The sequence below is a fragment of the Cryptomeria japonica genome, chromosome 6, assembly GCF_030272615.1.
Source record: "Cryptomeria japonica chromosome 6, Sugi_1.0, whole genome shotgun sequence".
Taxonomy (NCBI): domain Eukaryota; kingdom Viridiplantae; phylum Streptophyta; class Pinopsida; order Cupressales; family Cupressaceae; genus Cryptomeria; species Cryptomeria japonica.
Genome location: NC_081410.1, coordinates 78,803,145 through 78,818,251, shown reverse-complemented (window position 1 = coordinate 78,818,251; position 15,107 = coordinate 78,803,145). Strand labels below are relative to the sequence as shown.

Genomic DNA, 15,107 nt, shown 5'->3' with positions numbered 1-15,107 from the left:
CCTTCTTCACTTTTCTGATCAAACTTGCCATTTCTATCATCTTTATGAACATAGAATTTACTTCCAAAGATCTTAAAATAACTTACATTAGGTTTCTTGCCATACCATATTTCATAAGGTGTCTTCAAAGTACCTTTCTTCAATTGAACTTGGTTCAAGGTGTAAACAACTATACTTATTGCTTCTCTCCAAAATGTTTGTGGGACCTTCTTCTCAATCATCAGTGTTCTAGCACAATCCACAATAGATCTATTTCTTCTTTCAGCTATTCCATTCTGATGTGGAGTTCTCAATGTAGAGACTTGTCTTTTAATACCATGATCATTGCAAAATAGGTTGAACTCATCATATGTGAACTCTCCTCCTCTATCTGATCTAAGACATTTCAGTTGTCTTCCTGTTTCATTTTCAACTCTAGCCTTGTACCATTTAAACATTCGAAAGGCTTCTAATTTTTCTTTTAAAAACATTACTGACATCATCCTTGAATAGTCATCCACAAATAATATGAAATACTTATCACCATAATAACTTTGAACTTTCATAGGACCACAAAGATCAGTGTGCACAAGATCTAAAATTCCCTTAGAAGTGTAGGACTTACTTGTAAAGCTTGATCTTGTCATTTTACCCATCTGGCATCCTCGGCACATAGCATTCTCAGGTTTTTCAAGACTCAGTAGACCTTTTACTCTGTGCTTCTTACTTATCTTGATCAGATTATCAAAATTAACATGACAAAACCTTTTATTCCATAACCAAGTATTATCAATCTTTGCATGCAAACACTTATTGTGAGTTGAGTCAAGGTAAAATGTATTACCTTTTGTTTGTGTCCCGGTAGCAGCTAACTTTCCATTCTTGTCATGAACTTTGACAATTCCTTTCTAAAATTCTATTTGGTAACCTATGTTGTTTAGCTATGATACACTCAACAAATTATATTTCAATCCTTCAACCCAATAAACATCATTGCATCTTGCTTTATCAAGAAGTGTTATGGATCCTTTACCTCTCACCGGACATGGTGCATCATTACCAAATCTAACATAGCCTCCATCATAATCTTCTAACATAACAAACTTGTGTTTATCTCCTGTCATATGATGTGAGCATTCACTATCTATAATCCAAGAATCATTAGTGTTTATGTGAGATATTAGGGCTTTTTCTTCATACCTTTCTTCATCTAATCCATCCTTGATAGCCACAAAAAAGACTTCCTCTGTATCAGTCTCATCTAATTTATCATCTTCAGATTCCTCATCAGCAATTAAGCAAGTCTTTCTATCTCTTCTTCTGAAGTCTCAGTGTCCTATGTAATGATTATCTTTCTGTCTGTCATCTCGGTAATCTCTCTTTTCAATAAAATCTTTGTCAGGATAGTTAGAAGCCATATGTCCAATTTTATCACAATTGAAACATTTCAAAGGTAGTTTTCCTTTATACTTACCTTTGCCTTTCAGTAACCTTTTGGCCAATAGTGCTTCAAACTCTTCTTGCTTTCTGATTTCTTCATACAGTTTGTGTACCTCCTCCATGTTCTTCTGAAATCTTTCACTTGCTCCACTGTGATCTCCTTCAGAGTAATTATACTTTCTTTCATTGTAATCATTAGATTCATTCAGATGAAAAGAACTAAATGCAAATTCAACTTTATTTACCGATGACCCACTGTTATCAAAATTACTTAACTCAAATGCATGTAGCTTGCCAATAGCAGCATTCAAGGAAACTGGCATATTAGGTACAGACCTCAATTCATTGATTGCAGAGACTTTGATTGCATAGGCAGGTAGAAGGGTTCTTAACAACTTACTTGTCACATCCTTTTCTTCAATAGTTCCTCCTGCTCCTTTGATTTGATTTACAATCTCCTTTAGTCTTGTACTGTACTGGGTTATGTTCTCACCTTCATTCATTCTCATAGATTCAAGTTGTCCTCTTAAACTATCAAATTTTTCTCTTTGAACATGTTCATCTCCTCCATATACAGATATGAGCTTAGTCCACATTGCCTTTGCATCATTGCAGCCTTCTAGATCACTAAACTCAGAATCGGTCAATGCAGATGTTATTTCAATCATTGCTTGAAAATGTTCTTGCTTCGCCTTTATCTCTTCCATAGTCAATGGATAGGTGCTCGGTGCAACAAAATCATTCTCCAGATAGTATATAGCATATTCTCCAACTCCTGATAGATGTAGCTTCATCCTTTTCTACCATGTAGAGAAACTTGACTTATTTAGCTTAGGTGCATCCCTCTTATACATCTTTGGATCTTTAACTCAAATGCCTTTAAACTTTCCTTTCGGAGTCCAAAGCTCTGATACCAATTGATAGTTCTGATACTTAATATAAGTACAGATCCAATAGCCAACAAGATGAGAGGGGGGGGTGAATCATACAAACTTAATCATCCATAAAAACCTCAGATTCAACCTCGGTAACATATATATTAGTCATATAACCAAAAACTGTCAAACATGCAAACTCAAAAGCATATGAACAATATAAACCTCGTAACACCAGATTTAACGTGGAAACCCAAATAGGGAAAAACCACTATGGGATTTCGGACCCACTAAGAAATATACTCTTCTAGAGTATGCTCGGTTTAAAAAAAATCCTGTTAAAGATTACAAACACATTGATAGATGTGACCCGGCTAAGGGATTTCCCTCAGATCTTAGGATCTTCACTTTGTTAGAAGTGACCTTGTCAAAGGATTTCAAACACTCAATCAAAATGTCACCTTGTTAGAGGATTTACATATAAGACTGTTAAGTCCACTCGGTTAAGAGATTTCTTGTCACTTTCACAAAATAATAGTAATACAATCTATCTGCAACTTCACATCTAAAATGCTAAAGCAGATTCCTATTTGTTCAATACAATCTAGACATAGAACTAATCTTGTCTATCTGTTGGGCATCAATACTCTGTTATTCTAATAGATCTTCAAGCTTCTGTGCTCGGTAATCACTATGTAGGATCCCTGTGCATACACTTCCCCGCATACATTGCTTATCAACAGTTTCTTATTTATAAACAATCTTCTAACCGCTTAATCTCCTTGATCACATTTCCCATGATCAATCATAGCCATCAGATCTTCAATCTTGTCTAGGTTCATTGTATCTTTTGATCTGAAAATGTTTTACCTCACCTTGGAACTTGCACAATCATCTTGGAACTTGTGTTAGGGTAATGTGGTTCAATCTGAGTTGTAGATCTTCTTGCTAACTTTCCATTGCCTTAGATTCGTTTAACAAACTTCTTTTACGGCTTGCCAATCATTGATCCACTCCAGCTCATCAGCTTCTTTCATTAAATATCACATGTAAACATTAAATGCATTCTGTTATAGCTCGGTTACAACTCAGTGAATACTAAACTTCACTCAGTAGACATTCTGTCTTCATTAACCGACTGCGATAACCTTAGGGTTTACCGACTAGGTTCCTTAGGGTTTACCGACTAGGTTCTTTGCTTGATAACATATTATAGTATTAACCTTTACATTTTACAACATATGTATGATGTTAAAACAATCTAAAACATCAAGATCTCATCATTGTCTGACTTGATAGAGTTGCCCATTGAATAACTTATCCCCTTACTCATCATATTCTTTCCTGTGTCTTTACCGATTACTTTATAATCTTCATATCATATTTCTCAAGATATGGCAATATCATACTGAATTAGAAAATCAATTTCTTGACATCAATGACAAAATAATAATATCAAGATAGTAAAACATCTTTAATCAGTTATGTCCATAATCATCAACAACCTTCTCAATATCCTTATAATGTAATATTGCCAACAGCCTCATCTATGTCTTCCTTCTTCTTCTTGTCAGATGATGCAGGAGTTTCTTTTACTAGACTTTTCTTCTGAGTAGGCTTCCTTTTAGCTGGTTGACTAGTCGGTATCTTAAAGGTTACCTTCCTTGCCGGCTGCTTCCTTGTCTTCTCATCTTTCTCCTTTGGATCTTCTACCTTCTTTCTCTACACCCTATAGAGGAATTTCATCTTTAGTCTCAGTATCCGAAGTAATTGGTGCAATGAGTGCTCCAGGTTGTTTCCTCTTCTTGACTTCTTTGGTTGATGAGGCTTCAAGAATAGTCTAAATATTTTTTGAGACCTTTTCAATAAATTGACTTACTTTTCTCTGTTGCCTTTCTCTCTTCTTCTCATTAAATTTAGTTTTTACTTCAAGTTCTTTTTGCTTTGCAGTTCCTAATGATTTTTCATATTCATTTATCAGTGCATCTATAAGCATCCTAGCATATGCATCCAAAATGATTGCATCTACCTCATAACCCATTTCCTCAATCCATATCTTCTGGGGTATCATAGTTCATCCTTTTTCACCATGAAACAGATTTTAGTTGAGTATTTCTCAATTATGTGCTTTGGAATTCTTTCCCTTGACTTCATGGATTTTTGAAATGATCTGAAGTATCCCCAAACTTTATCATCTCTTAGATTCCCCAAACCTATGATAGCACCCTTAATCTGCCTGCCTACCGGTATATCAAAGGCCCATTGCCTTTTGTCCAAACCTAGTATATCATTCAAGAAGAAAAGCATTAGGCACGCTAATAGATTTCCATATCGGAAAACTCCTTTCTTTTCTCCCTTAATCTTGCCTAAGTTCATAATCATCTCCTCTTTCATCCTTCTTCAACATTTGATAAGCAGCAAAAATGCAAGAGCTAAAAATAGAGTTAAGTCAGTTAGGCTGGGTTACCTTGTAACCTATAATCATGCTGACAAATTTGACATCTTTATCAGTAATGGTACTGACTCTCATTCACCAATTATCAGAGGTTGCACCTGTGAGCTTGTTGATCTGATCATTTGATATCTTCATCTCTGGTTTCTGACCTATCTGAGGTAAGTTGATGATGGCCCTAATTGCTTTCTTGGTGATCTTGTGGGGTATATCCAACCAAATAAACTCACCATGAACTCTACTCAGCACGTATCGGATTATTTCATCCTCAAACTCAGGAATATCCAAGATTCTGGTTAACCCTAGGTCTACAATATGCTTGAATTCGGGCTTGATAATTTTGAAGTCATTCAACAATTCAGATATGTACATTGATTTGATCTCAGTTGTTCCCAGGTCCTCTAGATTGCAGTGGATGTAAGCTCTGGCATCCTCAACATAAACAATGCCTTCGAGAACCCTCAAAAAAGTGCCGACAGAATCATCCAAAGTTGCAATATGTGGGCATCTCTTGAATATTGGTCTCGGATGGTCCTTAACCTCTACTACAGTGGGATTTTCAATGAAAGTAGGGACAGAAGAAAAACCAGCCTCCATTTCGAATGATTGAATTTCAAAAAATACCTAGCAATAGTCATTGGTGACAAACCCTAGATATCTCCTTTCAATGCACTTGAAATCGCTGATGGTTGCTTCTGATCGCTCTAAATCTCCTTAGCCTCACTTGATATCATTCTGAATGCAAGGTGAACATATTGAAGTGAATTCTTCCTTTTATCCTTTGAAAAACCGTAATTCGCCATCAACATAAATGCCTTCCAATGAGACATACCGGATCTCGATTCAACATATATATGTCGGATAAACTTCTTAGATGATTGAAAATTCCTTCTAGATCTCTTTTTTGAGGAATATGCAAGATTTTAATAAAATTTTCCTACCCCTAAAGCATCTGCCTCAGTTGTTGGATGAGCTTCATGTCAGTGCAAGAACATTCTACTCTGTCGATTGAGTAACAGGAGCAGTTTCACCTCTCGATTGATCATCTAACATCCTGAACCATCTCTTGGTATGATCATGTCGGATCTCATTGATCTTTTGCTTTCCTTTATCATTTGATCCATCATTGCTAACCAGTGTATTTTTGCTTCTACAAAACTTAGCTATGTGTCCAATCTTGTTGCATGCATAGCATGTAACATTGTTCATTTGAATTGCTTTGCTATATCCAGAATAATTACTTGACCTGCACTGATTAGCCATGTGTCCAAACTTTCCAGATGCGTGACATTTTACATTCATTCTACAATCTTCTATCTTATGACCATACTTATTGCATTTGGAACATTGACCGAGGATAGAGTTATAATTCTGATTTGCTCTACTTCTACATTGTCTAGCCATATGACCAAATTTATTACAAACAAAGCATCTACCATTAAATTTATGAGCATTGAGTTGTCTTAGCGGTGTCCTATGGTTTCGGTTGTTCTGATCATTATGCATACCAGATGTTTGATCTTTATTTGCAATACCGGAGCTCTGGCCTTGTTCAAATCCAAGTCCTCTGGAGTCTTTATTATGCCTTTATCTCTCCAATAATTCATTAAGTTGTGTTGAACTAGCCTTGAATTTGTCCTTATACTCATTTGCAATAGTCAGATCATCTCTTAGAATTGTCATTTGTCTTTCAAGTTCTTGTTCATTGTTTTGGTATTGCACTAATTTTTTTCTTAATGCATCATTTTCATGAGCCAACCTGATGCATTCTTCAGATCTATCCTTCAGTGATCTAGCAAAGGTCTTCTTCCTTTTTCTTTCTATCTTCAATTTCTTTTGCCATCCTCATAGTTAGGTCTTGTGTTTCAATCTTCATAACTTCATTTTCTTGAATCATCTTCTGACATAAGTTCTACAGAGTGTCCTTTTCTTCATCATCTTGATCTTGCAATTATTCCCACTATTCCTTTCTTTTGTCTTGAGCATTTTATAGATTTTCTTGCAGAGTGATAATGATATTTTTGCAGATCTAAGTTCATCTTCCAGCTTTATGTTCTTAACTTTTTCAGTTTCAAAATCTTCAAGAGCAACTTCAAGTTGTTGCCTTAAACACATCTCCATGGATTCTGGATTCTGGATTCAGGATCTCCCTCAAGTTGTTAAGATTCCTCTGATGCACAAGGCTCTGATACCAATTGTTGGAATCCAAGAACACTTAGAGGGAGGGGTGAATCAGTGTTCTACTGGAATATAATATTTTAGCCTTATCAAAACATTCATTCATCAACCAGTAAACATAAACACATATAACTGAAACAAATAATACAATCACATAAATGAACACCATAACACAGAGAATTTATACATGGAAAACCTCAATGAGGAAAAACTACAGTGGGATTTGTGACCCACAATATCAATTCACTGGCCATAGGAAGAGATATTACATATAATAGGGGCCTGCACATGCAAGAAGGCACACTATCTAGATAACTTTGCTCATCACCAATAATATCACTGACTACAATCACTTTCAGGTACAAAATTGCAAAATTGAACTCATATAATGCATCTGCTATGCCTAATTGAGTTCTGGTTAAGGCTCTGACTATTTCAGTTCTTAAGCCCTAAACCCTTGTCGAAATAACATACACCTTATGAGTACCTTATAAATCATCTACAGATCATTACAAAATATTGCTTTCCCATACAAATGATCTTGCATACATAAACTTCTCATATCAGATCTTATCTCAAATGTTATATCTTAAATGACCTAATAGACTGACTTATATACCCTTACAAACATTTATGCCATATGTCGGATTACATATAAAAATGATAATACATGTTGGCTCATTACAAATACATATGAATTATAAAATGCTTTGTCGGATACTACCCTTTGCCGGATCTCCAAGTGATTTTAGCTTCCCATATCGGTACCTAGTTTGTCAATTACCTTTGAAATCCTTAATATCGGTGAAGTGTCTGTCGGATGTTGGTGAACCAAAATATGTTGCCAATGTTGCCATCAATGATAACATAAGAAACTGAATGAGTGTCAATTGCCAACAATGCTATCATCTCATGAATTTGTAGACTTAAGGTGATTGTTTGAGTATTATGCCTTCAATTGGCAAGGTTCATAACTCTTTTGTACATTCACACCGATGTTGGATTCAAGCCTAATGTGTTTATCTAGTCTTGATAGCTACATTTGGGCTCTCTGGCAATAGATTCAAACTACTTAGACACTCTTTGAGGTCTCAACACCAGCCTGCAACTTCTTGATCACAGTTCTTTCATTCCACCATTGTTGCATGTCGTTTATCTCACCACTATCTTTCCAACTATGTATCGAAGGAGTTCTTGGTGCTCACCTTCACACTAGCAAGATCTTGTTTTGTTGGTGTTGAAGGGCATTTTCTTCCTCTTTATTTAACCATTGAAGCATTGTATCTCCAATAGCATATTATCTACTTTGTATTATTTATGTTCTTTTCTTTATCCATCTTCTAGCCTTTTAGTTGTCCATGGAGGTGAAAACGTCAAAGTAGGGATCTGACTATGGCAGCCCTCTATACACAACCCCAACATGTTCTCTCTATTATGTGTGTGTGATTTTAAAGTGAGCTCAGAAGCTAACAAGAGGGTTTAATCTTAGACCAATTGTGAAGCATCCTTCTTCACTTTTTTTAGTTTATATTCAATGCTATACTTGGTTTTTCTCTCTATCATTCTTTCATTTAGATCAAAAGTTCATTTGATATATATGTGTGTTGCTATGTACTTTTTGTGTGTGTCTTTGTGTTATGTTCATACAAGAGGTTACCACGTTGTGTTGTCGTCTTCAACCCACGTAAGTGTCCCCAGACAAAGACTATGCAAAGACTACCAAAGAGTCTTTGTGACTTGTCTTTTAAAGTTTGGTAGTTTGACAAACCTTTTATCCATTAAAACTTTGTTTTAGATTTGGGTAGTTAAGTAGTCTATATCTCCTAGCTCACCAGAGTGCCAGTTTAGTAAGGTGGAGTAGGTTTATTTGCTCCTCTAGGATTTCATCACCTTGAGGGTGTCAAATTTCCTCCTCCACAATAACCATAGATGAGTTGTGAGTTGTTAACATTTTTAGAGAAATTTGTGATTATTAGTCATCTCAAATTGATTAAGTTGTTAACAAAATTTAACTATGAATTAGCTATTTGTGTTAGCGAGCAAATTGAATGCATGAAGGAATTTAGGAGGATTTAACTATTTGCATAAAATAGATAACTATGAGCATGAGTGGGTAGATTGAATCGATTAGTGAGTGGACTAATTTGACTATTGAGTTAACTAATTTGGTTTTTTAGTTAACTAAAATAGATGAAATTTGAATTTTTTATTATTTATTTAATAGATAAAAAGAATATGAGGTAGAATTTATTATCTTATTTTCTTAATTGATAGATAATAGATGAACATTGGATTAATTTATATTTATTTAATGTGATCCATAATTGGAGAATATGATGTGAAATTTAATATTTTATTTTATTATTTGATGGATAATAGATTAATATTAAGATTTAATTTATTTATTTAATGGATGGTAATCAACTCCTTTTAATTAAGGAAAAAAGAAATATTCAATTGAATGATTATATTAATCATGATAATGAATAATAATAATAATGATTTTACAATCAAATAATGATGAATAATAGAAGAATTATTTTGTTGTCTACAAGTTCAACACAAATATCATAATTAAGGGGCTATGATATAGTCCAAAATGTTCAACAAGATGAAGAAAGGCTAAAAAACTCAATCTAAATATGTACCTACAAGCATCTCTCAGCGAAGATGAAAAAGCCTTGAGTCTAAGGTGAAAAATAACAAAGACCTATGCATATGCCAAAGATCATGTTTAAGAATGTCTTATTATGACTAGGCTTAGTAAATCTAAATACGAAAAACCTCTTAGCAAGAATTTGTACTCCATCAAGATAGACTTCATTATAAACTCAAACTTTTTTAATTCATTCTTATGTTAAAAGTAATCTTTGACAAAGTAATTATTTTGAAATAAAAATTCTTAACTATTTAAAAAATATAACCAGATTTTTTTACTTCATAAAAGACTTTTAAAAGAATCTTCCAAGAATACCTTGAAAAGTAACCATATTCATCGGTCAGCCTTAAACCACACACTAAGCAACATATTAAGCCTAGAGAATGTTAGTCCATTCTGAGTGTTTAACACTTTTAAGTTTAGAAGTGTATTCTTGATGTGATCACACACCTTAAACAACATATTAAACATTGAAAATATCAGTCTACACTGAATGTTTAACACTTTTAAACTTAAATTTGTAAGCTTAATGTATGTGATTTGAACCGTTCCATATTATCTACTTCTAAAACCAACCATATAACATCAACTACTAAAATACTACAATGTGAAACGACTAAAATAAAATACCACTCTCTAAAACACAAAAACCCACAGTAAATACAAACTTCATCGGTAGCACCACTTTCACGAATAATAGATTCTGAAAGCTGCCGCCCCGGATATCCACGTATGTGACATCGTAAAAACCAGTGAGTACGATATAAGCATATGAAACAAAATCATCTGGAGATTCTCTTGATTGATTACAATATCAAAACGCCGTCTCAAGACAAATTCCACAGCTCACCGTTCGTTAAAACTGTGCTTTTCTCGCCACCACACGATTTCAAAACTTGATGATGGTTGTTTACCGTATCACAAGAAAAAAGAAACAACTGATAAGAACCATTCTTTCTCGTGGGTTTCCTTCTTCCCACATTGATTAAATCTACAATCATATAACGATAACAAATTATTGCTTAGGTCATGGAGTTCCCTGTTCACTACCACCTGTGATACGTTGTTCATCTTCTCCTCACATGAAGTAGAAATCTAACAAGTATAAGTGAATGCAATGGCCTGTTTGTGCACCCAGGGGACCATCTTCTTCAAGCTTTTGATTTAAAAAATTTCTGTAAAATCAATTGGGCTGAAGAAGATGAGGACCAAGGACTCAAGTAAGCCCATGGACGACAAACGTCACCATCGTGGTGCTGTTAATCCCGGAACTGTCAAGCCCAGTTATGTCGTTTCGAAGCCAAGCAAGCAGGTGACTGGGGGCTTAGAATTCAGGAACCTAACGTATACTGTGATAAAGAAACAAAAGGTTGGGGGAAAATGGGTGGCGGAAGAAATTGACCTGCTTCATAAAATTACTGGCCATGCGCCCAAGGGCTCAATAACTGCTGTCATGGGGCCTAGTGGTGCCGGCAAATCTACCTTTCTTGATGGCCTTGCTGGGCGGATAGCCAGTGGGAGCTTGCGTGGAACGGTGGCTATGGATGGTCAGGAGATGAGCCCAAGCTTCATTAAGAGAACCTCTGCTTATGTCATGCAGGATGACAGGCTCTTTCCCATGCTTACAGTCTATGAGACTCTAATGTATGCCGCTGAATTCAGGCTTGGACAAAGTGTGAGATTTTCCGAGAAAGAAGCCAGAGTTGAAAAGCTCATAGACCAGCTTGGCCTAACGGTATATATCTAAGAACTAATGCGTCTCCTACTTCTAGTTAGAAGATTACTGATGTATTGGATATATTGATCATTATTGTTTCTAAATTATATTGTATTCATAAAATTTACATCAAGTTTCGATTCTATGATTCAATGTAATACTGATTATTATTGTTGTTTCTTTTAGATTAGATTTTTAGATTAGATCATGTTAGAATTTTGATTTTTCTATTTTTTTTTTTGCATGGGATCAAATTCTATGATTTAAGATAATATCAAATTTTCACAATCTATATATTGAATGCAATCTATATTATTGATTATTGTTATTTCTGAATTAGATCATACTAGAATTCTATCTATGAACATTTTTTATCATATTCTATAATTTTATGTAAACAGAATGCTAGAAACACGTACATTGGGAACGAAGAAGTACGAGGAGTTTCTGGCGGGGAGCGGCGGCGAGTTTCGATTGGAGTGGACATAATTCACGGGCCGGCGCTTCTGTTTCTGGACGAGCCCACCTCTGGTCTGGACTCCTCCAGCGCTCACAGCGTTATTGAGAAAGTCCACGACGTCGCTATGGCCGGCAGGGTGGTGATCCTCACCATCCACCAGCCCTCCCACCGCATTATCTCCCTCCTCGACAATCTCATCGTTCTCGCCAGGTACCCACATTTTCCTCCCCACATAGATTTCTATTGCAACAAATTTTTCCTTTTAAGTTCCATGGAATATCAAAGAAATTGTTGTATCAATTCAAGAGATTACAAGAGTTTATTAGATTAAATGATAATGAATGAATTGTATTTGCCTCATCAAATAAATTGTTCTATCAATACAATAGAGTACAAAAGTTTCTTTGATCAAATCAAAAATCAAGCAGTCAAAGTTTCATGATCAAATCAAAAATCAGCTTAAGCGGTCAAAGAAGTGATATAGATCTTAGATCATCTAAGATCTTTTAAAAACTCATCTTACATTGTGCAGGGGGCATCTGATATACCAAGGATCTCCCAAGGGTGTGGGAACTCACTTATCCAACATGGCACGCAATGTGCCAAAGGGCGAGAACAGTATTGAGTGTTTGCTGGACGTAATCGCTGAATATGATCGTTCCTCCTTCACTGTCTCTGCGCTCGCAGGATACTACTACACCAAAGTTAAGCCTCCGTCGCTCACCAAGGACAAGGACATCGACATATCACTCGTTTCTACTTATTCGGTACTTTAATTTCAGCCCTTCTCAGTTTTAAATCGCACAGGAAGCAACATATTAAGTCTAGAAAATATTATTCAATTTTAAGTATTTAATACTTTTAAGTTTAGAAGTATATTCTTAATGTGATCACATATATTAAGCAGCATATTAAGCCTAGAAAATGTCAGTCAACTTTGAATATTTTAACATTTTTAAACATAAAAATGTAAGCTTAATGTGTGTGATATAAACCATTCCCTGAAAGACGAACAACCTTAAACCACACACTAAACCACATATTAAGCCTAAAGAATATTATTCTAGTTAAAAATTTCTTCATTTCAAAAACTTGTATCAATTGTCATAAGTTAAGATAACCAGATGAGAAGCTGTATTGTAATGGAGATTGTGATTGTGACAGATATCGAGAGGAATGGACATTGGGAGTGCAGGAAAGATGGCGTTGAGAAGCCCAAGCGTGATGCAGATGCATGGTGAGGCGTGTATCTCAGTGGACATTCATGGTGAGGCATCAACCAATTTTGACAGCAGCATTCGGACACCGAGAAGGAAGAAGGGTGGAGCGGGCTTAGTGGAGGCCTTCAATTTCACCCCTATGAAAAGGTAGATAAATGAATATGAGGATATTAAATAAATGATTAATAAATTATTTTGTTTATTATTTATCTTATTGTATTTAATTTTTCATTTTACTCAATTTAATATAGTAATGACTGATTTTGATATATAATGCAGTAGCATTTCACCAAGTTACGTGGAATCTATAGAAGTCATATCTTCAAATGAATCAACTCCTCATGGTAGTGATTGCACTGTTAATGAGTCCGATTATTTCTACAAAAATTCCTCTAAAAGGCATGCTCTTGATTTGGGCCCAAAGTTCCCAAATTCATTTGGGAAAGAAGTGCTAATTTTGATAAAGCGCAACTTTGAAAACATCAAAAGAACGCCAGAGTTATTTTTGTCAAGACAAGTAGTGTTGACAGTGATGGGAGCGATGTTGGCCACCATGTTTTTAAAGCCAAAAGCAGATGTCCAAGGCATGACCAATGTACTCTCTTTCTTCATATCCACAGTTTGCCTCTTCTTCTTCTCTTCCAATGATGCAGTCCCAGCCTTTATACAAGAACGCTTCATATTCATAAGGGAGACCTCACACAATGCATATAGAGCCTCCTCATATGCCATAGCAGGCCTCATAACTTATTTGCCTTTCTTATTCATTCAGGTATGTTTAAAAATATAATTATTTTCATAATAATATCTATTTTACATAAATTTTTCTAAAGATAAATATACTAAATTGAATGTTTCAGGCTCTCACATATTTCATCATAGTATGGTTCCCCTTGAATCTGCGAGGAGATTTTTACTACTTTGTGCTGCTCCTCTTCGTCTCTCTTATAACCACCAATTCCTTCGTTGTGTTCGTGAGTTCACTGGTGCCCAACTATATCATGGGCTATGCTGCAGTCATTGCCTTCACTGCCATATTCTTTCTCTTCTGTGGCTTCTTCATTCCAGGAGGCAGTATTCCAGTCTACTGGAAATGGATGCACTATATCTCTACCATCAAGTATTCCTACGAAGGCATGATCATGAACGAGTATTCAAGGAGTGTATGCTACAGCTTCGATGAAACAGGCAACTGTGCCTTGAATCGATCACAAATTTTAACAAGTTTGTCCATCAGTACAGATAAAATGGACAAGTGGGTAAGCTTGGCCTATCTTCTTGCCTGGGCAGTCATTTACAGGATTTTCTTTTATGTTATTCTGCGCTTTAACTCCAAAAATCAGAGGAAATGATCAACAGCTGCCAAACACGATGGGTTTCTTTCATGTCTACTGGAAATTCTGATATGGAAGTATTGTTTCTAAGATATTGTCCATTTCTATTTCGCAATGTTATTTATTGTAATTTGCATTGCTCAACTATGTATCGTTTTGATATAAATGGTTCAGTCATTGTGGGCAATAATTGCCCTTATGAATCATAATAGAACATCGATTATATGCTTATATTCACTTCTCCATGTTTGTCTAGCATTCACAGATTAATTACTAAAATTCTATTCTGTTCGCTAGTATGTTGAAGCTATTTCATTTAGTTCTCAAAAAAGTTTTGTAGATGTTGATTCCATACGTAAGTCAATCTCTTCCATACTCATCATTTTTTTTTGTTGGCGAAATTAATATAAAGAGCATATTAAAAAGTCTTCTTTATAAAGAGGCCGGCAGTTCGAGGAAATTGTTATTCTTCAAAAGCAAAAATATATTTAGAGTTAAATATATGTATGGTTATTTTGTAGCAACTTAATTATTCTATTGTATGGACAAAATGCTACTTGATCAAGTGGTTCACATTCATTTGAAAGTTAATGATATTTTTTACTTACTTTTAAATTAATAATATGAGTGTGTGCCTGATGGACCTACATGTGTATTTAATAGGCATAGATGTATTTTTGTGAAGCATAGTCAATCTCAATGTGGTAAAACACTCTTACATATAGGAGGTCTTAAATTTGAATCCTAATTAACTAATAGAAAATACATAATATCGAAGCCTTCAAATTAAGAA

At 35.1% G+C, this 15,107-nt stretch overlaps 1 protein-coding gene across 1 annotated transcript; it reads left to right on the top strand.

Moving 5' to 3' along the window:
- Positions 1–10,811: 10,811 nt before the first annotated feature.
- Positions 10,812–14,332, top strand: LOC131072847 (ABC transporter G family member STR2-like). The gene is made up of 6 exons (XM_058009130.2): positions 10,812–11,318; positions 11,702–11,970; positions 12,293–12,527; positions 12,925–13,127; positions 13,260–13,752; positions 13,841–14,332. Exons 1-6 carry the CDS (start codon positions 10,812–10,814, stop codon positions 14,330–14,332), a joined length of 2,199 nt encoding a protein of 732 aa, XP_057865113.2.
- The last annotated feature ends 775 nt before the right edge of the window (positions 14,333–15,107 follow it).